This window comes from Phocoena sinus, chromosome 16, assembly GCF_008692025.1.
Source record: "Phocoena sinus isolate mPhoSin1 chromosome 16, mPhoSin1.pri, whole genome shotgun sequence".
Taxonomy (NCBI): domain Eukaryota; kingdom Metazoa; phylum Chordata; class Mammalia; order Artiodactyla; family Phocoenidae; genus Phocoena; species Phocoena sinus.
Window position 1 is genome coordinate 10,437,978 of NC_045778.1, and position 25,801 is coordinate 10,463,778.

The 25,801-nt window shown below is 36.1% G+C and overlaps 1 protein-coding gene across 2 annotated transcripts in view; it reads left to right on the forward strand.

Moving 5' to 3' along the window:
• LOC116741520 (zinc finger protein 33B) overlaps positions 1 to 25,801 on the forward strand; it is a 61,878-nt gene that overhangs the window by 18,166 nt on the left and 17,911 nt on the right. For both annotated transcript variants that reach the window (XM_032608220.1, XM_032608219.1), the window contains 2 exons: positions 11,475 to 11,619; positions 12,271 to 12,366. In XM_032608220.1, coding sequence (XP_032464111.1) covers positions 11,586 to 11,619; positions 12,271 to 12,366 — 130 coding nt within the window. In that variant the 5' untranslated portion in view covers positions 11,475 to 11,585. The remainder of the gene's footprint in view (positions 1 to 11,474; positions 11,620 to 12,270; positions 12,367 to 25,801) is intronic.

Below are 25,801 nucleotides of genomic sequence, written 5' to 3' on the forward strand. Positions count from 1 at the left end.
TTCTCTTGCTGCAGAGCAGGGGTTCTAGGCACACGGACTTCAGTAGTTGTGGCACGCAGGCTCAGTAGTTGTGGCTTGTGGGCTCTAGAGTTCAGGCTCTGTAGTTGTGGCTCACGGGCTTAGCTGCTCCGTGGCGTGTGAGATCTTCCAGGATCAGGGCTTGAACCTGTGTCCCCTGCATTGGCAGGCGGACTCTATTTTTTAAATTAATTAATTAATAGTTAATTATTGCCTGCATTGGGTCTTCGTTGCTGCACGAGGGTTTTCTCTAGTTGCGGTGAGCGGGGGCTACTCTTCGTTGTGGTGCGCGGGCTTCTCATTGCAGTGGCTTCTCCTATGGAGCACGGGCTCTGGTTCACATGTTTCAGTAGCTGTGGCACGTGGACTCAGTAGTTGTGGCTCGCAGGCTCTAGAGCACAGCCTCAGTAGCTGTAGCACACGGGCTTAGTTGCTCCATGGCATGTGGGATCTTCCTGGACCAGGACTTGAACCCATGTCCCCTGCTTTGGCAGGGGGATTCTTTTTTTTTTTTTTTTTTCTTGCAGTACGCGGGCCTCTCACTGTTGTGGCCTCTCCCGTTGCAGAGCACAGGCTCCGGACGCGCAGGCTCAGTGGCCATGGCTCACGGGCCTAGCCACTCCGCAGCATGTGGGGTCTTCCCAGACCGGGGCACGAACCCGTGTCCCCTGCATCGGCAGGCGGACTCTCAACCACTGCGCCACCAGGGAAGCCCTGGCAGGGGGATTCTTAAGCCCTGTGCCACCAGGGAAGTCCCTGCTTTCTATTTTTCATTCTGTTTTCCTTAGCCCAAGGGCCTAATGAAATTTTTCTTTATTTTGTCTAAAAATACCAAGCATGTTTTTTGTCTAAAAATACCAAGCATGTTTTATGTCTAAAAATACCAAGCATGTTTTAAAGAAAATCTTTTAAAAAAAAAATAGTATCTTAATCCATCTGGAGTTTTAAAAATATATATATGTGTATATTTGTGTGTGTATGTATATATATATATATATATATATATATATATATATATATATATATATATGTAATGTGATTAAAGGACCTAATTTTATTTTGTCTGTCTGTGAAGAATAAGCACAATAAAAGGATAACACTTCCTGACCAAGCACCAACAAAACAGATTTGAGTGGGAGTGCCTGCCATATTTCTTCATTACGCATGCTGCTGTCTTGGACTGGGTAGATTTTGTCATATTCACAAAGTATTCACTGAGTCTTATTAAGAATGAGAGTTTAATTTCTCCGAATGCTTTCTTAACATTTTATGGGGGATATTTCCACATCTCTTAATAACTAATCTTTGTGTTTTGAAACAAGACCCACTAGGTCAAAAAGTATTATTCTTTTAATGATCTGCATAATTCTGTTCATCAGTATTTTTTTCCATAAACTTGTCTATAGTATTATTATTATTATTATTTTTGTGGTACGCGGGCTTCTCACTGTTGTGGCCTCTCCCGTTGCGGAGCACAGGCTCCGGATGCGCAGGCTCAGCGGCCATGGCTCACGGGCCCAGCCGCTCCGCAGGATGTGGGATCTTCCCGGACCAGGGTACGAACCCATGTCCCCTGCATCGGCAGGCGGACTCTCAACCACTGCGCCACCAGGGAAGCCCTGTAGTATTATTTTTAAAATGTTTAATCTGTTGCTTTTTATTTCTAACAGTTTTTCATTTGTGACTTTTATTACAGATATGTATTTATTAGTTTTTCAAGGAACCAGCTTTTGGCTTCATTGATCTATAATTTTCATTAACTTCTACCTTTATTCCTTGCTTCAGCTGTCTTGGTTATAGGCTATTTTTTCCAACTTTTTGTTGAAGATGAGTTTATTTTAAAGCTTTTAAGTGTATGCATTTAAAGATGTAATTACCCTCTGTGTACCATTTTAACTACAAAATCCAGGTATCAATATGTAGTGCTTTTTTTTTTATGCAGGCTTCAGTTTCTATTTTCATGCCTTCTTTGATCAATAAATTAGTGTATCTTAGTTTTTAATAAATCTTATTTGTATATGTGTAGCAAGTTTATAGAAAAGTCAACAGATCTTAACTATATCTTAACTATAGAACTCAGTGAATTATTACAAATCCATTTCCCATGTACTGTACTTTTCAAGGGACTGTACTGTAAGATTTAAAATGTTTTCTTTATTTTTTGTGTTTGTTTTTTTATGTATTATTTGTGTGAAAAGTATTATAAACCTATTACAGTACAGTACTATATAGCCGATTGTGTTAGTTGGGTACCTAGGCTATCTTTTTTGGACTTAGAAACAAATTGGACTTACGAACGTGCTCTCAGAACAGAACTTGTTCATATGTAGGGGACTTAGTGTATTTCTCTTCTTGGATAATCATCTTTGCTCATTTAATTCTTTTGGCCCTCAGTGTTACCTTATCTCATATAAATATAGCCAAACCTACTTTTATTTTACTTATATTTTCTGCAGCATGTTTGATTTTTTTTGCCCGTCATTTATTTTCAAATTTTCATGTTCTTTTCTTACAAATAACCTGTGGCAGGTTTTGTTTTTCAAGTCAGGTATGTCTGCCATCGATAAGAAATTTAGCACATTCATATGCCATCTTATAGCTTAGTTGCTGTTTTTTGCTATTTAGTTTAATACATATCTTAGTATGACATCATTGACATTTTTTATGTTCTTTATATTATATTTTTTGTCGTACTTTCTGGTTCTTTATGCACTGCTAGTCACATTTATTTTCTTTTTTTTCTAATTTGGTAGATTGCTGCTTTTTGGTTCTGATTACCAGCACATTAGTAATTGTTGTAATTGAATCTGTATTTCTTTATTAACATATGTATGTTAAATAATACTTTCTCATCAAGATCTTTTGATTGTCCATTGCTCGTCTTTCATCCAAGCTAGAGAAAGAACTTCAGAAAAATTTTGTATTTCCACATCACTCCTAAAAAAGTGCCTTGGTTTTGTTTTGATATTTCATACTTTTTTGTTTCAGGCTATTCGTTTCGTGAACAGTATATCAGTTTTATTTCAGAGACTTTCAGTCAAACGGATGTTATAAATTCCAAAAAATATCTGTATTTTTTTCCTCAGTTCATTGAAGTAAAGTGTACATAACTTAAGTGTCAAACTTAAGTATCCCATGAGATTCCCTGGTCCTCCAAGTTCCTCATTATTCTGACTTCTGTTATTGTTGATTACTTTTGCTTCTATGTCTGGCTTTCACTCGATATAGTTTCTGTGAGATTCATTCCTTTTGCTAAGTATATCTATTTCTTTTTATTGCTGTATAGTATTCCACTATATGACTCTGCTACCGTTTATTTCTCCATTGTATTTGGGCTCTCTCTAGGTTTTGGCTATTTGGGCTCTCTCTAGGTTTTGGCTATTAAAAACAAAACTTCTGTGAACATTTTCTACAGGCCTTTGGTTAAGAAAAACACACATGTGGGGTGTATAACTAGGGGAGGAATTACTATATATAGCTTGAGAAGAAATTCCCAAATGTTTTTCCAACATGTATATGTTTACTTATACTCCCACTAGCAAGGTATGAAGGTTTCAGTTGCTTCATGTTCTTGCCAATATCTCCATTTGGTGTTTTCTGACGTTTTCGTTTTAGACATCTAAGTGTGTATAGTGGTATGTCATTGTGGTTATCAAGTGAGGGTAAGATAGGGTGTAGGCAGTAGATAGGGGCATGAGGGAACTTCTGGATTTAAGGTAAAGTTTTGTTTCTTGACCTGGATTCTGGTTAAGTGGGTGTGTTCACTGTGAAAATTCATTGAGCCATTTGTACACTTAAGTACACTTGTGCATTGTTTTTGTATATATATTATATTTCAATAAAAATTACAAAAATCACAAAGAGGTGACAATGACAAATTAAGTTATCTAAAGAAGTCTGAAGAATAACATTAAGCTAAAACCAGGAGTCAGAATAAGATTACTTATTTTATACATGGGGATTAGGTTAACAAATATAATTGTATCAACAAATATAATTATACCTATAATTATATCAAGAAATGTAATTGTACATATTTCAAGTGTACAATGTGATGATATGATATGCATACATATTGTGGGATGATAACCAGGATCAAGATAATTGACACATCCATCACCTCACATAGTTAACTCTTTTTTTTGACAGTGAGAATGCTTGAGATGTACACTCAGCAAAGTTCAAGTATACAGTACTGTATAATTAATTATAGCCAACTGTACTGTACATTAGAGCCTCTGAAGTTATAATAACTGAAATTTTATACCTTTTGACTTACATCATTCCATTTCCCCATTCCCCCAGCCCTTAGCAACCCCCGGCAACCCCCATTTCATTCTCTTTCTATGAAATTGGCTTTTATTGTTGTTTTTGTTGTTATTTTTAGATTCCACATATAAGTGCTACCAGTAGTATTTTTCTTTCATTGTCTGGCTTATTTCATATAGCATAAGTCCAGCCACATTGTTTCCAGTGGCAGAATTTCCTTCTTTTTGTCGCTGAATAGTATTCCATTGTATATATCCATTGCATTTTCATTATTCATTCATATGTTGATGGACCACTTAGGCTGTTTCCATGTTTTGGCTATTGTAAATAATGCTGCAATGGACATGAGGGTGCAGATATCTCTTTGGGATAGTGATTTTGTTTCTTTTGGGTTTATACCAGAAGTGGAATTGCTGGATCATATAGTAGTTCTATTTTAAATTTTTTGAGGAGGCACTACAGTGTCCTCCATAGTGGCTGCATCCGTTTACATTCCTACCAGCAGTGCACAAGGCTTCCCTTTTCTCTACATCCTTGCCAGCATTTGTTATTTCTTGTCTTTCTGGTAATAGCCATTTTTAAGGTGTGAGGTGATTTCTCCTTGTGATTTTGTTTGCATTTGATGATTAGTGATGTTGAACACCTGTTCATATACACGTTAGCCATTCATATGTCTTTGGAAAAATGCTTATTGAGGTCCTTTAACCATTTTTCAATTGGATTATTTGCTTTTTTTGCTTTTGAGTTGTATGAGTTCTTTATAGATTTTGGATATTAACCCTTTATCAGAAACATGTTTTAACATTTTCTCCCTTTCTGTAGGTTGCCTTTTCAGTTTCTGATTGTTTCCTTTGGTGTGCAGAGGTTCTTACGTTTGATGTAGTTCTACTAGTTTATTTTAGCTTTTGTTGCCTGTGCTTTTGGTGTCTTATCCAAGAATCATTGCCAAGAACCATGTCAAGGAGCTTCTTCCCTATGTTTTCTTCAGGGGTTTTAATGTATCAGGTCTTATGTGTAAGTCTTTGATCTATTTCAAGTTAATTGTTATGAGTGGTATAAGATCAGGGTCCAGTTTTATTCTTTTGCATGTGGATATCCAGTTCCCCAACACCAGTTACTGCAGACACTGTCCTTTTCCCATTGTGTATTATTGGCAACCCTGTCAAAAATCAGTTGACTACGTAAGTGGTGGGTTTATGTCTGGGCTCTTTGTTCCACTTGATCACAGCTATTTTTATCACACATAAGTCTCCCTTTCCCTGAAATTAATATTCACTTAATGTAACTTAATTGGTTCTTTATTCATTCTTCCAGAACCATTTATGAATATTTATTATGTGTCCTAATGTGTGCCAGAAGCTGAGGATTCTAAGAAGAATGAGATATATATTTATAACTCCTTATAAGGAGAAACTCTTAGAATTGTGTAGGGCATTAAAACAAACACATAATTTTTTGTATCATTAACAAGTCCTACAATAGAGATGTAAACAAAATCCTGTTTTGTTTTCCCTCAGGATTTTTTTCTGGTCAAAAAAAAAAAGAAAAAGTGGGACTTTCAAACTTAAGATAACTGTTTTTTACATTGAGTGATTTAACCTATTTTCATTTATTGTTGTTTGGTTTTAGTCCTTCCATCCCACGGTATATTTATTTGTACTTTTTCTGTTGGTTGTTCATTACATGTTTATTCTGTTTGTTTTTTCAACACTGAGCTTACGATGCAATATTCTGTTTTAACATAAGATACCTAAATTTTATCATCTCTCTACCACCTTACATCTTCATAAACTTATGTTACTTTACTTCTCATTCAGTGTACTCTCCCTCTTCAGATAGTTTAAGGAATCTTCAGCCTTGGTACTCATGATATGTATCTGCATCAACAGATAAAAAGAATTTTAGTTACATGTTCTTTATTAGCAGCATAAGAAAATGTCACAGCTTCATACCTTTCCTTTCAGAAGGTATAAATTATCCTGTTGCAAACTCTACAGCTGCTGGCTGTCACTTTACTAGCATCTTGTTATTGCTGCTTTTATGAATTCATTCACCATTTCATATATGCCATTTTCCTCCTCGTTTGCATTCTGATTTTTTTGGTTTTGTTTTTTGCTATGTTATGATTCAGTAAAGTGTGTAAGGTGCATTCATCGTAACTGTATACTGATTTTTTTTTTTTTTTTTTTTTTTTTGTGTGGTACGCGGGCCTCTCTCTGCTGTGGCCTCTCGCGTTGCAAGAGCACAGGCTCCGGACGCGCAGAGGCTCAGCGGCCATGGCTCACGGGCCCAGCTGCTCCGCGCATGTGGGATGTTTCCGGGTCACGAACCCGTGTCCCCTGCATCGGCAGGCGGACTCTCAACCACTGTGCCACCAGGAAGCCCTGTATACTGCTTTTAAAAAATAACAGCAACAACACATATATGTCCTAGTAACTACCAACTAGGTCAAGATATTTAATATTTCCACCACCCCTTCAGGTTCCTTTCCAATCTTTAACAACTTCCCTTCCCTTATGTGGCACTGTTCTATCATTATTTGTTAATGTTGCCTGTTATTGAAACTTAGATGTATAGAATTAGTGTGTACACTTTTATATGAGGCTTTTTCATTCAATATATGTTAGATTCACCCATGTTGCTGCCTGTAGTTTATTCCTTGTATTACTGCATAGTGTTCCACTACATGAAAATACTACAATTTACTTACCCATTCTCCTTTTGAGAGGATTTTTTTCTTTTTATATCTAGTAGCTTTAGTTATAAAATTTTGTATTTTTTTAGTTTTTTACTCTAGATATTACAGTTTGTGTTTGTGATGTTGTTTATATGTAATGAATATTTATTTGGGTGTTCCTCCAGGATTCCTTAACTTAGCTCCTAAAACTCTAATAATATCCCTAAGAGCTGTAAGGGCATCTGTTGTTATAATATTTAGTTTTTGTTCCCAGTTCCTGAAGTAGCTTCAGAGAAATTAAGGTAGAATTGGTGTCTTTTGCTGTTCGTAACAAGCTGCTTTCAACCACACCTGAGTTTGTGTTAATGAGGTGACTTTTGGAATGCCTCTAAGAATGAGGTACGGGTACCAGGAACACTAACCATGTGATTAGAGGGTTGGAACTCTCTGAGGAGGGGTGAGGGGCTGGAGGCTGAGTTAGTTGCTAATGACCTGTGCTTAATCAATCATGACTATATAATGAAACCTCCATAAAAATCTTTGAATTTATGGATTCAGAGAGCTTCCAGGTTGTTGAACATGAGGGTGGCGAGCTCTGAGAGAGCATGGAAGTTCTGTATCCTTTTCCCCTTGCTTTGTGTATCTCTTCCTTCTGGGTGTTCCTGAGTTGTATCCTTTTATAATAAACCATTAATCTAGTAAGTAAATCATTTTTCTGTGTTCTGTGAGCCACTCTATCAAATTATTGAACCAAAAGAGGAGGGCGTGGGAACCTTGATTGATATCCATTGGTGAGATGTACACGTGACAATCTGCATTTTCAATTCGTGTCTGAAGTGGAGTGGTGTTGTGGGACTGAGCCTGGGATCTGACGCTATAGTGTCAGAGTTGAGTTAATTCCTTGGAGTGGGAAAAACTCCCACAAATTTGTTGACCTGAGGAGAGTAAAACAGAGGAATTGAGCTTTTCCTCTACAGTTTTCTTATTTTTGCCTACGTGCTTTTACCACTTGACAGACAATACAAGAATCTTAAAACAGTTTTAAGTATCCTTTTACTAGTGTTTTGCTGTATTTTACTTTTGTGTTTGTCACAGATTCCAGAAGACGTTACTTGTTGGTTTAAAGTCCATTTTCAGTTTTATTTATTACTTCCCAAAGCTTTGTGCTTCCATCAGGTATCATTTTCCATAACTGTAGTATTTCTTGTCTGTGTGTACTGTTGATAACTTTTTCAACCCTTATGTGGAAAATATATTCATTTCAGAAGAATATTTTTGCTGGATTTGGAATTTTCTAGTGACATTTTTCCTAGCTGCTTAAAATGACATTCCGTTTTGTTTTCTTATTTGCAAATAGCCTATTCAAATTTTTACCCAGTGTCTTCTCATTTTCATAGTTTCTGTTGAAGGGTTTGCTGTCAGTTTAGTTACCAAGATGACTGGCCTTTTTTTCCCCTCATTAATTTATAAAATGTCTTTCTTTATTAGGGATAGGACTTCTTTGTCAGGTATATGTATTCCAAATGCCTTCTCCCACTCTGTGTGTTGAATTTTTATTCTCTTTCTTTTGATAAGGGTAGGTTTCTTAATATTATAGTATTATATAATTTGTGTCCCATTTAAGAAATCTTTGCCTATTCTGAGGTCATGAAGGTATTTCTTATGGCATTTTCTAAAATTTTTATTGTTTTACTTTTCAAGTTTAGATCTATATACTGTCTAAAATACATTTCTCTTTACACTTAAGGTAGTAATAAATGTTCATTATATCAGTAATTAAACTAGCATCATTTATTGAAATGATTGTCCTTCTGTTACCCTTGTCATAAATGAAGTGATATATATGTGTGGGTCTGTTTTTGGCCTCTTCTTCCATTCTGTTGATATGAAAATTCTTATGCTGGTATCATACTGTTTTAATTATGGTATATTAATAATTATACATGATAAATGATACTCTTTCTGGCTTAATTTTTTTTCAAGATTGTTTTGTCGATTTTCACATATTTCACAATTAGCTTGTCTGGGATTTTGTTTGAAATTGCTATGAATTTGAACATCAGCATGGAGAGAATTGATATATTTTATAATATATTTTATAATATTGAGCCTGCCTATCCACGAATTTGTTACATTCCTCCATTTATTTGGGTCTTCTTATTTTCCTTCATTTTATTTTTGTAAAGATTTTCGTATTTTTTCTTGCTATTGTGAGTTGTACCTTTAAAAAATTTAATTTTCTGAAATTTGCTATACTGAACTTGTATCTAATTTCTAAAACTTTTATTTTGGATACTTTTATTTGGATTTTCTGTGTACTTGATTGTTATACTATATTACTCAAAGAACTTCAGAAAAATATTGAATAAAATTGGAGATAGTAGGTGTCTTTATCTTGCTCCTAATTTTAAGTGGGACACTTTCCATATTTTACCATTAAGTGTGATACTTGGTGGAGGTATTTGTAAAAATCCTTTATCACATTGAGAAAATTCCTTTCTATTTCTAGTTTGCCAAGAGGTGTTTTTTTTTTTTTTTTTTTAATCCTGCTTTTCTGTATTTACTGAGTTGGTCATATCATCATCTCTTAGGTTTAAAAACTATTCTTTCTTGTAATTCTACCTTTCAGAAAATTCCGTTGTGGCCTTCATGACCTGTTCTTTTTCTGTAAGCTAGTTAAAAAGTGATTTTCCCTCAGCTTCCAGTCTTTTTTATTTTCACTCTTAATTTTCTGAGAGCCTTTTGATTCATTCTTGATGACTTCAGACACTACTAAACTATTAATGTCTACCAAGTCCTTATTTTCATTCTACACCTCCAGTATTATGCTTCAGATTTATTATAGTTAAGACATATCTTGCAAAAGTACAGTGCCCAATCTATTTTCTTCTAATGTTGCTGGCTTGCTTTGTGACTCTAGTATCTGTACAGGTGTTCATGCATATACCCTGAGAAAACATTTCCTTTTCTGTCCGTGAATTTTTTTTTTTGCGGTACGCGGGCCTCTCCCGTTGCGGAGCACAGGTTCCGGACACGCAGGCTCAGCAGCCATGGCTCACAGGCCTAACCGCCCTGCGGCATGTGGGATCTTCCCGGATCGGGGCAGGAACCCATGTCCCCTGCATCGGCAGGCGGACTCTCAACCACTGTGCCACCAGGGAAGTGCTCTATCTCCTTTTTTTTTTTTTTTTTTTTTGTGGTACACGGGCCTCTCACTGTTGTGGCCTCTCCCGTTGCGAAGCACAGGCTCCGGACGCGCAGGCTCAGCGGCCATGGCTCACGGACCCAGCCGCTCCGCGGCATGTGGGATCTTCGCGGACCGGGACACGAACCCGTGTCCCCTGCATCGGCAGGCAGACTCTCAACCACTGCGCCACCAGGGAAGCCCCTCTATCTCCTTTTATCAATGCTCTATTTGCATCCCAGTTTCTACTTTAGTAGTTTATGTAAATGGTGTGTTTTGTCCTTTAGCTTTCCCTTCCCTTTTTTAAAAAAGAGAATTGGTTCTGATATAAAAACCTGGTCACATACTTTCAGTATATCCTTGAATCTCTTCTTTGGCTCCTCTTTCTCTGCAACAGTGATCCCCCAAGTAGAGGCATGAATTCTGGATGATATCAAAAACAATACAATTGAATATCTTCTCTTATATGTTCTACAGACATTTCAAGTTCAGTAGGTCCAAAATCTTTCCTGTCTCATTTTCTACACATCCTAATTATTGTCTCTGAATTGAAGGATTGGAACCTAGAATATGTATTGTAGTGAAATAAAATACTAGACTTTTTTTACATTTTAAGTCTAAGAATAGAGCTAAAGTTCATAATAAATTTATTGTTAGTTTATTTCTATAATTTATAAATATAAACTTCTCTAGTGTTCAAAAATATTCTTTAACGTGGAAAGTTATCACATACTTTGGAGACTATTGGTCTGAAGTTACTCTGTAATCTGTTCCTTGAATACATCCATGGCCCTTTTTCCTATCTCAGCTCTTCCTCTGCTGTTTGCCTTTTTGCTCATTTCCTGAAGATGTTAGAGGGCCGCTGCCTTTGCCTGTGCCCTGGCCTTGTGTTCATGAAGAACACAGTGTTACTCTTTATCCAACAGCTGTTCTTCCTCAGTGAAGCTCAAAATAGAACTAGTTTTGCTTCTCATTTTATATTAAATTAAATATTAAATATAAATTAAATATTATGTGTGTACTTTAACAATAGTGCTTGTAACATATTACTGCAAGTTTTCTTACCAGATTATATGCTTCTTGAATACAGGATGATTTTTAATAATCTTAGTATTTCCAAGGACTAGCATAGTTCCAGATCCATTGTGCGGGCTTGATAATTAATGCAATGGCAGAATATTTCTACTATGATTTCTCTTCTTCTCCCAGAGTATAAAGCAAAAGAAACATTCTGCAAACCAATTTGGTAATCTGTAAACAGTAATCATGGTAAGGATATGTTTCCATACATCTTCTCCCATGTCACCTTAATTTTGAACATTTCAGATTGAACAGAAATTCCAGGGATCGGTATCATTTACGGATGTGACTGTGGGCTTCACCCAAGAGGAGTGGCAGCACCTGGACCCAACTCAGAGGTCCCTTTACAGAGATGTGATGCTGGAGAACTACAGTAACCTTGTCTCAGTGGGTAAGGTCTGTTTATTATGTAATTCTAAATGGCATTTAAAAATTTTCTTTTAAACCCTAATCCTCAATTAGGGTTAGATTAAATTATTAGATCCTCATGGTGGGATTAATGCACTTACAAAAACAGAAGGAGAAAAGGGATCTTTCTGCGTTCTCCACCATGTGAGGACACAGCAAAAAGATAGCTATTTGCAAACCGGGAAGAGAGGCCTCACCAGATTCTGACCATGCTGGCACCTTGATCTCAGACTTCTCAGCCTCCAGACTGTGAGAAATAAATTTCTGTTGTTTAACCCTCCTGGTCTGTGGTATTCTGTTATAACAGCCCGAACTGACTAAGGCATCAACTAATAATAAATGCCTGAGAATCTTAAATCAGACCCTCATCCTGGCCACAAATTTATAATGGGAAAAAATGCTTTTAACTAAGAAACACATGGACATTCTGTAGAGTTTAATGATATTTAAGATTGGAAGTCGGGAGTCAATGTTTATTGGTCACTTTTGGGCACCAGGAAGACATTTGTATTTACTTCTCCAAGGAAATGTTCAGTGGCACTTTCATTGACCAGCTCTAGAAGCTTCCTCCTCTTCCAGAGGCCCTGAAGTCTAGGCCACCCGGTCCAAGTCCTAAATTATTTCATTTTGACAGGGTATTGTGTTACCAAACCAGAGGTGATCTTCAGGCTGGAGCAAGGAGAGGAGCCATGGATACTGGAGGAAGAATTCCCAAGACAGAGTTTTCCAGGTGAGTTAATGTGTACTGAACAAATGAATATCAGGGAATTTATTAGTCCAGAGGTTGACAACTTTAAAATGTTTTTTGAAGAATATCACATTAGAGAGTCTAATCCTTATAAGTGACTTAAAATACTGATATTTTGAATCACACCTCCAGATACCACTGTTACAAAAAATGTTCTCCTTTTGATTCACTTTTTGAATATTCATCATTCTTAGATTTGTCAGTAGTCCAGTTTTTGCCCATCTCATCTTTACTCTTGTTTTTCTTGGTTACTCTATGATTCTCAAAGCAATTTCAGTTGCCTGCCTTACTACCTCCATTGCTCTGCATTCCTGTTGTTATTGGCCATTTTTTGACTTAAATAATTTTTGAGTACCTGCTATACTGTAAGAGCTGAGTGTAGTGTGAAAAAAATAATGTGTCTTAATGAGTTTATAGAAGTAGTGTTGTTAATGGCCACAGGTATGTGAAAAGATGCTCAACATCACTAATCATTAGGGAAATGCACATCAAAACCACAATGAGATATCACATCACACCAGTTAGAATGGTTAGCATCAAGAAAACAAGAGTTAAGATGTGTTGGCAAGGCTGTGGAGAAAAGCGAACCCTTGTACACCATTGGTTAAGATGTAAATTGGTTCAGCCAGTTTGGAAAACAGTATGCAGGTTCTGCAAAAAATTAGAAATAGAACTAGAATATGACCCAGTATTTATACTTCTGGGTTGTATACCCCCCCAAAATGAAAACAGGATATTGAAGAGATATATGCATTCTGATGTTTATTGCAGCATTATTCACAGTAGCCAGGGTATGGAAACAATCTTAGTGCCCATCAACAGATGAATGGATAAAAAAGATGTGATGTGTACAATATGTATACACAGTGGAATATTATCTAGCCACAAGAAAAGGAGGTCATCCTGCCATTTGCAATACGGATGGACTTTGAACACATTATGCTAAGTGAGATAAGTCAGATAGAGAAAGACAGGTTACTATATGATATTACTTATATGTGGAGTCTGAAAAAGCCAAACTCTTAAAAACAAGAGAGTGACGTGGTGGTTACTAGAGGATGAAAGATGAGGAAATAGGACATACTATTTAAGGGTACCAACTTGTAATCAGTAAATAAGCCTTAGAGAGCTAATGAACAGTATAGTGAATAGAGGCAACAGTATGGTATTATAATCATCAAATTTGCTAAGAGACTAGAACTTAAAGAGACTAGAACTTAATTCTTCTAACTACTAAAAAGAAATAATTATGTAACATGATAGTTGTGCTAATTATTGCTACAGTGGCAGTCACAGTATAGCTTATAAATTTGTCAAGGTAACATGTTGTACACCTTAAATTTATAAAGTTATATGTCAAATATATTTTAATTTTTAAAAAAGTAGTGTTTTGATTTACATTTCCCTGATGATTAATGATGTAGAGCACCTTTTCATGTACTCCGTGGCCATCTGCATGTCTTCTTTGGAAAAATGTCTATTCATATCCTCTGCTCATTTTTAAATCAGATTTTTTTTTTTGCTATTGAATTGTATGAGTTCTCTATGTATTTTAGATATTAACCCTTTATCAGATACATAGTTGTAAATATTTTCTCCTGTCAGTAGGTTGCTTTTTTCATTTTGTTGATGGTTTCCTTTTATGTGCTAAAGCTTTGAAGTTTGATGTAGTCCCACGTGTTTATTGTGCTTTTGTTGACTTTGCTTTTGGTTTCAAATCCAAAAAAAAAAAAAATCATTGCCAAGACCACTATCAAGGAGCTTATTACTGCCTATATTTTCTTCTAGGAGTTTTATGGTTTCAGGTTTTATGTTCCCATCTTTAATTCATTTTGAGTTAGTTTTGCATGTGGCTGTACAGTTTTCCCAACACCATTTATGGAAGAGACTGTCATCTCCATGTTGTATATTCTTGGATCCTTTGTTTTAAATTAATTGATTATGTATGCATGGGTTTATTTGGGGGCTCTCCGTTCTGTTCCATTGATCTATGTCTGTTTTTATGCCAGTACCATGCTGTTTGATTATTATAGCTTTGTAGTATAGATTGAAATCAGGAAGTGTGATACTTCCAGCTTTCTTCTTTGTTCTCAAGATTGCTTTGGCTATTAGGAGTCTTTTGTGGGTCCATACAAATTTTAGGATTGTTTGTTCTACTTCTTTGAAAAATGCTGTTGAAATTTTGATAGGGATTGCTTTGAATCTGTAGATTACATTGGGTCATATGAACATATTAATAATATAATTCTTACAGTTCATGAGCATGGAATAACTTTCCGTTTATTTGTGTCTTCTTCAGTTTCTTTTATCAGTGTCTTATAGTTTTCAATATGCAGGTCTTTTATCTACTTGGTTAAATTTATTTTTAGGTATTTCATTCTCTTTGATGCAGTTTTAAATGGGATTGTTTTCTTACTTTCTCTTTCTGATAGTTTGTATTAATCTATAGAAAAAACAGATTTTTGTATGTTGATTTTGTATCCTCCAACTTTACTGAATTCATTTATTAGTTCTAAAAGTTTTTTGATGGAGTCTTTTCTATGTGTAATATCATGTTATCTGTAAATAATGACAGTTTACTTCTTCCTTTCTGATTTCGATGGCTTTTTTTTTAATTAATTAATTTATTTGGTTGTACCAGGTCTTAGTTGTGGCAGGCAGGCTCCTTAGTTGCAGCTTGCCAGCTCCTTAGTTGCGGCACGTGGGCTCTGTAGTTGTGACATGCAAACTCTTAGTTGTGGAATGCATGTGAAATGTAGTTCCCTGACCAGGGACTGAACCCAGGCCGCCTGCCTTGGGAGCATGGAGTCTTATCTTCTCTGGTGGGGAAGTCCCTGGATGGCTTTTATTACATTTTCTTGCCTACGTCCTCTGACTAGGACTTCCAATACCATGTTGAATAGAAGTGTCAAGAATGGGCATCCTTGTCTTGTTCCTGATCTTACAGAAAAATCTTTCCGGTTTTTATCATTGAGTATGATTTTAGCAGTGGTCCTGTCATACATGGCCTGTATTATGTTGAGGTACATTTCCTCACTACCCACTTTGTTGAGAGTTTTGATCACGAATGAGTGTTGAATTTTGTCAGATGCTTTTTTTTTCTCCATTTATTGAGATGATCATTGATTTTTATCCTTTCCTAATATGATGTATATCACATTGATTTCCAGATGTTGACTCATCCTTTCATTCCTGGAATAAATTCCACTTTATCGTGGTGTATGCTGCCTTTATTGGATTGTTGAATTTGATTTGCTAATATTTTGTTGAGGATTTTTGTGTCTGTCTTCATCAGGGATATTAGCTTGTAATTTTCTTTTCTCTCAGTGTCTTTGTCAAGTTTTAGTAACAGGGTCATGCTGGCCTTCTAAAATGAATTTGGAAGTGTCCCTCTCTATTAATTTTTTGGAAGAGTTTGAGAAAGATTGGTAATAATTCTTTAAGTGTTTGTTAGAATACACCATTGAAGCTGTCTGGTCCTAGGTTTTTGTTTGCTGGGAGTTTTTTTGATTATTGATTCAAACTTCTTACTAGTAATTGGCCTGTTAAGATTTTTAATTTCTCCCTGATTCAGTGTTGGTAGGTTGTATATTTCTAGGAATTTATTCCTTCTAGTCGTGAAATTTATTGTGGTATAGTTTTTTATAGTAGACTCTTACCCTTTGTATTTCTGAGGTGTCACTTGTAACATCTTCTTTTTTGTTTTTGGTATTATTTATTTGAGTCTTCTTTTTCTCACCGTGAGACTGTCTAAAGGTTTCTTAATTTTGTTTATCTTTTCAAAGAACCAACTCTTAGTTTCATTGATCTTTTCTACTGTATTTTTAGTCCCTATTTCATTTTTATCTGCTTTAGTCTTTGTTATTTCCTCTTCTACTAATTTGGGCTTCATTCCTCCCTCTTTTTCTAGTTCTTTGAGTTGTAAAGTTAGGTTGTTTATTTGAGAGTTTTCTTATTTCTTGATGTAAGCATTGTCATTATGAATTTCCTGCTTAAAACTGCTTTCACTTCATCCTGTGAGTTTTGGTCTGTTGTGTTTACATTTTCATTTGTCTCAAGATAGTTTTTTTTTCTCCTTTGAATTCTTCTTTGACTCATTGGTGTTCACTGGCATTTTGTTTAGTCTCCAAATATATGTGAACTTTCCAATTTTCTTCTTGTAATTGGTTTTTTTAATTCTGTATCATTGTGGTTGGAAAAGATGCTTGATATGATTTCAGTCTTCTTGAATTTGTTAAGACATATTTTTGTGGGCTAACACATGATCTATCCTGGAGAATGTTCCTTGTACATTTGAGAAGAATGTGTATTCTGTACCTTTTGGGTGGAATGTTTTGTGTATATCTGTTAATTAATCTGGTCTGATATGTTGATTAAGTCCACTGTTTCCATATGGATTTTCTGTCTGGATTATCCATTGACAAAAGTGGGATATTATCCCTACTCTTATTGTATTGCCATCAGTTTCTCTCTTTAGGTCTCTTAATATTTCCTTTATATTTAGGTGCTGCTGTGTTGGCGTGCATAAATATTTACAAACATTATATCCTCTTTGGGTTGAATCCTTATGATCTGTGTTGGTTTCGAATGCATTAGATAAAGTAGCCTCTCTTCTCTCTTGAAGGAGTAGTCTCATGTAAGAGATATGTTTTACCTCTTCAACTCTGCCCTAGCTCTTGGTTGTCCTTTAAAACTTTCCTATTGTCTAAACAGCCTAATTTATTTTTAGTGGCTCCCAATATGTGAGGGTGTTCCAAGACCTATCAGTGTCCCAAAGCAGAGGATCTCACTCAGAATCTAGATTGCGGCTGATTGGAGGCCAGACCCTCAGGCAGTACCTTTTAAAGAGTGCAGATATATAATTCTGTGGGACCACAGGTATAAGCCTTGCTAGCCACTAGAGCCAGGTGATCTTAGAGGTGTCTCTCTAAGATTGTAGCCAGTTGCAACAGTCAGGGTACAAGACTAGTGTGAAGTTCATTTCTGGAAGAGATAACCCATGAGCTGGAGTGAGGCACAGGGAGGGTGCAGAGAAGTCACCCTCCAGGTGGAGTGAGTTAGGAGAGCACAGAGTTGCCACTCATTTACTGTTTTCAAAATGATAAACCTACCTTGCTTTAGAGGGGTAAGTTCCACGTGGTCATCCCTTTATAATCCTTTTTTATACGTTACTGGATAAAATTGATAGTGTTTTGTTGAGGATTTGTGGGTCTTCAATACTCATAGTATGTTGATCTTAGTATTCTTGGATATTGATCTGTAGTTGTATCTTCTGATGTTTGGTTTTGGTACCATGGTAATATTGGGCTCATAGAATGAGTTAGGAAGTGATCTTTTCCGTTTTTTTGAATAATTAATATTAATTATTTTTCTAAGTGTTTGGTAAAATTCCACCAGTGAAACCATCTGAACCTGAGGCCCTTTTATGGGAAGTTTTAAAATGACTAATTCAGTGTTTTTACTTGTTATAGGTTTTCCAAATTTTCTGTTTATTCTTGAGTCACTTTCTGTATTTTTCCTAATTTCAGGAATGTTTGCCTTTCATTAAAGTTATCTAATTTGTTGGCATATAATTGTTTCATAACATTTCTTTACAATTATTTTTGGTTTTGTAATGTATAAAAATATTATAATTTTGTAATGTTAGTATATTATATCCCTAGTGTATATACCATCTTTCATCTGTAATTAGTAATTTGAATCTTCTCTGTCAGTCTAACTAGGGATTTGTCAGTTCTGTTAATCCTTTCAAAGAATATCTATTTTCTTTCTATTCTCTGTTTCATTAATTTTTACTCTAATCTCATTTCCCTCTTCTGCTTGCCTTGAGTTTGTATTGCTTTTTTCCTCCCCCTGTTTTTCTAAGGTAGAGGGTTATGTTATTGATTTGAGATCCTTCTCCTTCAATAGTGTTATTTGCAGGTGTAAATTGCCCTATAAGTAACTGGGTTACATGTGTCTCATAATCTGGTATGTTTGTCTTCATTTTTACTCATCTCAAAGTATTTTTCTAATTTCCCTTGTTTACTGCTTTTTTGACTCTTTTATGTAGGGATGTGTTATTTAATTTGCTCCTATTTGTGAATTTTCAAAATTCCTTTGTATCGTTGATTTGTAATTTCCTTCCATCATGCTGGCAGATCTTTTTACATCTATTCTGGGGAATGTTTCATGTGTACTTTTGAAGAATGTGTATTCTGCGACTTTGGGGTGGAGTTTTTGTATTTAATGAACGTTAGATCTGGTTGCTTTATAGTGCTATTCGTGCCTTCTTTTTTGTTTGTTTTGGTTTTTCTTCATATTCTGCCCAGTTATTTTATGCATTACTGAAAAGTGGGATATTAAAACTCTCTAATTATTATTGTTGATGTGTGTGTTTCACCTTTCAATTCTGTATTCACTTCATGCATTTTGAAACTGTGTTGTTAGCAGCATACATGCGCTTAGATTTATGTCTCCTTTATCAGCTAACTTTTTATCATTATATAATGCGTCCTCCTTATCTCTAGTAACATCTTTTATGGTAAGTGTATTTTGTCTGATATTAGCATAGCCACTCTAGCCTTATAGATGTTGTATACTTGTTATATGTTTTTCTGTTTTTAAAATTTTTGATCTATTTGTAGCTTTGAATATAAAGAGTATCTCTTGTAGACAGCATGTGTTTGGATTCTCACATTTTATTCAACCTGACAATTGCTGTCTTTTTACTGGATTTTTCAGTGCATTCCAAATTTGTTATTATTCATATAGTTGGATTTACACCTGCCGTTTTACTTTTTGGTGTTTACATGTGCCTTTTTGAGCCTGTGTTCTTTTTATTACTGCCTTCTTTTTCATCAAGTGGGTATATTTTAGTATAGCATGTTGATTCCTTTAATGATAATTTTACTTAAAAAATTATTTTCCTAGTGGTTGCTGTAGGATTTACTTAATAAATTCTTACCTTTTCAGAATGACTTCAGGTTTATACTACCTTACCTCCAGTGAGGTATAGAAAACGTTACTCATATATAGCTCTATATTTTCTTTTCTCTTTTTGTGTTATTACTTTTGTACATAGTACATCTGAATATGCTTAAATCCAACAATACATTGTTGTACTTATTCCTTTCTATAATTTGAAGTTTCTTAAGGGACTGGACAAGAATGGATAGCAAGTATGTATTTATGGTCTGTTACATTAACTTGCTTGTTCACCATTTCTGCTTCATTTGTTCCTGTGGATTCACATTACCATCCAGGGTCATTTCCTTACTCCAACATGGCTTGTCCTCTGCCTCCATTTTGCTTTATTGTCAAATATGTTACATTTTTATATTGCTACAGGGCCCAGCACTACAATACAATTACATACATGCTGCCTTGGTAAAATTGTTAGGAGAAGAAATTTGCCTTTATACCATCCTTTAAAATTACATAATTACTTTTACCTACAATCTTTGTGGATTTGAACCAGTGACTAGGGATCACTTGCTTACAGTCTGAAGAATTTATTTCTTGTAAGGCTGGTCTAGTAGCAGTGGATTCTTGTTCGGTTTTTTTGTTTTTGCTTTCTTTTAGTTTTTAATTTGTGGATTATTTCATCTTCAGTTTTCAATATGTCTGCTATTTTGGTTGGCAGATTTTTTTACCCCAGCACACTGAATATGGTCATCCCACTTCCTGGACTCTTGTTTCTGATGAGAAGTCAGGTGTTAATCTTATGGAGTTCCTTGTATGTTAATAGTTGAATTTCTCTTGATGCTTATGAAGTTTTGTATTTGTTTTTTAAGTATTTTTACCTCCTGCTTCTTGGCGTGGATCTCTGTGTTTACCCATTTGGAGTTTATCTTGTTGAATTTGCAGATTAATATTTTTCTTTACGTTTGCAAGATTTTTGCCATCATTTCATTGAATATTTTTTCTGCTCCTTGCTCTTTTTCTCTTCTTCTGGTAACTCCCATTATGAATGTTAATGTAGTTAACAGTGTCCTTCATTTACCTGAGGCTTTTGTTCGTTCTCTTTTCTCTCTGTTCTTTAGATTGCATTTTGTTGATTGATCTATCATCAGGTTTACTAATTCTTCTTCCTGTAAGCTTCAGTCTACTTTAGAGCCCTTCCAGTGAATTTTCTGTTGCAGTTATTATAAATTTCAAATCTAGAATTTTAATTTTGTTCTCTCTCTTTATTCTTACTCTCTATGTGACGAGGTGTCTTCATACCAATATTTACTTCCTTAGGTTTGGTGGTTTTTTGAACATATTTATAATAGCTGTTTTGAGGTCTGCTAAGTCAGTATCTGCATCCTCTCTCAAGCGGTTTCCATTCTTTCTAGTTCTGCTATTTTTCCACTATATGTGGAATTTTCCTGTTTCTTTGTATGTCTTATAATTTAAAAAATACTTTAGATAAGATTTTGTACCTACCCTCATGGTGATTCATTCTTTCTCTGCAGAGCTTGTTATTTTTGCTTACTTATCAATATTTGTTTTAGTGACTTGGCTGGACTATTTGAGTGAATCTTTTTCTCCCACAGTGTGCTGTCTCTGATGTCACTTGTCACAGAGCTCTGCCTTGGGCATATACACTGTTCTTAGAATGACAATGATGTTAACAGAGTACTCATTGAGTGTCTCAGTGATGGTTAATTTTACATGTCAACTTGAGTGGCTGAAAGGATGCCTAGGTAGCTGCTAAAACATTATTTCTAGATGTATCTTGGAGGGTGTTTCTGAAGCATTAGCATTTGATTCACTAGACTAGAGTAAAGAGATCCACCCTCACCAACGTGGGCATCATCCAGTCTTTTGGGGCCCAAATGGAACAAAAAGACAGTTGAAGGGCACATTGTTTCTTTTTGAGCTGGGATGTCCATCTTCTCCTGCTCTCAGACATCAGAGCTCCTGGTTCTTGGTCTTCAGACTCTGAGAGTTATACCAGCAGCCCCTTAGTTCTCAGGCCTTTGACCTCAACTGGGAGTTATACTATGGGCTCCCCTAGTTCTCAGACCTTTGACTAGGGAATTATCACTGGCTTCCCTGGTTCTCTTACCTTGCAGACAGCAGATGTGAGACTTCTTGGCCTTAACTGCATAAACTAATTTCTTTTAATAAGCCTCTCTTTCTCTCTCTGTATCTATCTGTAGATAGATATATACATGTATGTATATATCTATATGTATCTCCTGTTGGTTCTCTTTCTCTGCAGAATCCTGATTAATATAATCTCTTTCTCTGATCTCTTTGTTAACTTGTCTGCCTCTGTTGGTATCACACCTTGCATTTAGCCTCCTCTGCTAATTGTTGTGTTTTGGTTTTTTTCCTGTCCCTTTCTTTTTTTCTTGGAGTATAATTGCTTTACAATGTTGTGTTAGTTTCTGCTGTACAGTGACGTGAATCAGCTATATGTATACGTGTATCCCCTCCCTCTTGGAACTCCCTCCCTCCACCCCCAATCCCACCCATCTAGGTTGTCACAGAGCACCAAGCTGAGCTCCCTGTGCTATACAGCAGGTTCCCACTAGCTATCTGTTTTACACATAGTAGTGCATTTATGTCAAACCTAATCTCCCAATTCATCCCACCCTCCCCTTCTCCCCATGTCCACACGTCCGTTCTCTACATCTACGTTTCTTTTTTTTTTTTTGCGGCACACGGGCCTCTCACTGTTGTGGCCTCTCCCGTTGCAGAGCACAGGCTCTGGATGCGCAGGCTCTGCAGCCATGGCCCACGGACCCAGCTGCTCCCCGGCATGTGGGATCTTCCCGGACCGGGGCATGAACCCGTGTCCCCTGCATCGGCAGGCGGACTCTCAACCTCTGCGCCATCAGGGAAGCCCCTACATCTACGTTTCTATTCCTGCCCTGCAACTAGGTTCATCTGTACCATTTTTCTAGATTCCACATATATATGTTAATATACGATATTTGTTTTTCTGACTTACTTCACTCTGTATGACAGATTCTGGGTCCATCCACATATCTACAAATGACCCAATTTCATTTCTTTTTATTAGCCTCTACTAATTAACTGATTGCTCTGCTGTTTCCAACAATGTCCTGCATCATATATTGCTATACAGATTGGTCCAATTAAATTTGAGCCCCTTTCAGATGGTAGTCTTTGATGTTGCCCTTCATGTCACCATTTAGGAAATCACCTCCCAGAAAATATAAGAAAATTATTACTGTAGGAAATCTGGGTGTATGAGTGTATTTACATGAGTGTTTTTTGGTAGATAGGAACAAATCCAATAGCTTTAGATGCCTCTTCTTACTTGTCTGTCTCCCTTGTTCCTTCTGGTGTATTTTTAGTTGGTCTGTGGCTTAGCTTTTTGCTCTCATGGAGCTACTAGCCTCTTAATTACTTATCACTGAAATTTCATTGTTTTCAGTGGTGACCTTAGGCTTGAACTTACCTACACTCTGTTCCACACAAAGTGAATTTTCTTGAGAAGAGCTTCTGAGTTCTCTCTTCTTATGGCCTGCCTCTATCTCTGGGTGAAAGCAGTGCACCATTGCACTGGAGCCAGGAGCTGGGACAGTGTTCTGCTTTTCTCAAAGTGACAGTGTGTTTTACCATCAGTAGGAAATGTGTGTATGTTTCTGATAGCTTGTTTTAAACATACATGGAATACCTTTATATAAAATGTTACTGAAAAACTTAAAGAAGCTTCATATTTGTGAATATGTGTATCTGGCTGATCACTGGAAGGGCCAACATCATAAAGATGTATTCCTCTCTAAATTCATGTATCTATTCAATTAATTCTAATTGGAGTTCCTATGAACTTTGTTGTGTTTGTTTTTGTTTTCAAGAAGTCGAGTTACCCCTTAAAAAATTAGAACCCAGAAAATGATTGAGATATATAATAAACCTGTGGTAATTTGGTTTGTTGGTTTGGTTCAGGGAGAGCCCAGAAGATGACCTCTCCATGTATGGGAACTTGATCTTTGGATAGATCTGGCACTGCAAATCATTGTCAAAAGATAGGATAGTTTTCTAAATTGCAGTTAATACATGTAGTGTGTTACTTACATGTATCATTACTGTGTCTCTCCACTGGGATGTAAGGTTCATGAAAGCAGAGATTTTGCCTGTTTTCTTTTCAGCTATGTCTCCACTTCCTAGAATAATACACATAGCAAATACTCAAAAATGTGATGAATGTTAGCCTCTTATAAGTTAATATAAAAATACAGCTCAATTTTTTAAAAATGGTCATAAGGCAAAGATGCAAAGCTTCATTGGTAATAGAGAAATGCATAATAAGACTAGAATTAAATACCAGTTTATATCTATTTAAATAAAAAGAATTATAGAGTCTAACAATACCAAATATTGTTTATAGTGCAGAGAAATGAATGTTTTTATTCAGTGCTATGGCCAGATCACGTCGGAAAACAATTTATTACCTTTTATAGTTGAATATACACATTCCCTTTGATCTGGTTTTATACTTATATCCTTGAGATACACTTTTATATCTCAAACTGTGATGAGGAACTGGTGTTTCTGTTTTCTTTAAAGATTTAAAATATATTATTGATAAATACTTTCATAAAACATAAAAGATACAGAGCAAAGACATACAAAATATAGGGTTTGCTTTTTTTATTACAGGCATACCTTGGATATATTGTGGGTTTGGTTCCACTAAAGCGATGTATCCCAGTAAAGTGAGTCATAGCAATCTTTTGGTTTCCCAGTGCATATAAAAGTTTTATTTATACTATACTGTAGACTGTTAAGTGTGCAATAGCATTATGTCTAAAAAAAGCCAATATATGTATCTTAATTTAAAAATATTTTATTGCTAAAAAATGCTAACCATTATGTGAGCCTTCAGTGAGTTATAATCTTTTTGCTGGTGGCAGGTTTGAAATATTGTAAGAATTACCAGATGTGACACAGAGACATGAAGTGAGCAAATGCTGTTGGAAAAATGACAGTGATGCAGGGTTGCCACAAACCTTCCTTTTACAATTTGTTGCCACAAATTTGTAAAAAATGCAGTATCTGTGAATCTCAGTAAAGTGAGGCACAGTAAAATGAGGTATTCCTGTATTAGATTCAAATATAAAATTATGCTTTAAAGTTTCTGTTAAAAAAAATAATTTTCCACACCCAGCCAAGATGGAATAATAGAGACTGGATTTACCGTCCGATCTGAAACAACCAAAACCATCGGACAAAGTAAATGAAACAGAGAATTTCAAGACAGTAGTCATCAACCAACCAACGGCAGAAATTACTTACAGCCAGAAAACATAGGACTTGAGGTCTATGATAACTCTACCAGGTCACTGAACCCTGATAGAGCCTTGCACTCTCGCTAAATTAGGAATTGGAGTTGACAATCCAAAGAGATTAAAGCCGCTTACGGTTCACAGGATAGAGGACAAAATAGGCAGTAACTGCACAGAGAGAATAGTCTGGATATCTACAGTGGATTGTCCTTGAGTATTCAGCAGAATATTGATCAGCTCATATAGTGAAGAAATTAAAGAGAATTTGAAAATAACTGGAAGACACAGTGCACACCTCTCACAGAGGGCCCGGAAAAGGACTGTTCTCACCAGCCAGAGTGGAAAAAGTCGTAATTCACAGAGTGTTAGGTAGAACACTTAGAAAAGTCTTGCCTCAGAGTGAGCAGCAACGCACCTTGGAATGAATACTTATTTAAAAGGCTGCAGTGCTGTGTCAGTATCAGATGGAATACATTTCAAAGCCAATGTATTTTTTTTTTTTTTAATTTATTCATTTATTTATTTATGGCTGTGTTGGGTCTTCGTTTCTGTGAGAGGGCTTTCTCTAGTTGTGGCAAGCGGGGGCCACTCTTCATCGCGGTGCGCGGGCCTCTCACTATCGCGGCCTCTCTTGTTGTGGAGCACAGGCTCCAGACGCGCAGGCTCAGTAGTTGTGGCTCACGGGCCCAGTTGCTCTGCGGCATGTGGGATCCTCCCAGACCAGGGCTCGAACCCGTGTCCCCTGCATTAGCAGGCAGATTCTCAACCACTGTGCCACCAGGGAAGCCCCAAAGCCAATGTATTTTTAAAATAATGATGAGATTAAATTTATCAAAAGAATTTAACAATCCTAGACTTTAATGCCACTATTAAAGTTTTTCAGTGTGTGAAGGAAAAACTGATACAACTTGAAGGAGACAGATCCATAATTATAGTCAGATGTTTCAGCCTCTCTCTCCCAATAACCAATAGAAGAAGGAAATGGCAAATGAGCATAAAGATATAGTAGACTTGAACAACACTAAATAACCAAATTGACTTAATTGACAGTTATAAAGTATTCCTCCCCTCCCCAAACCAGTGGAATACACATTCTTTTTAAGGACACATAAATATTTACCAAGGTAGATTACTACATTTTTGGACATAAAACAAGTCTGAATAAATTTAAAGGGATACAAATCATT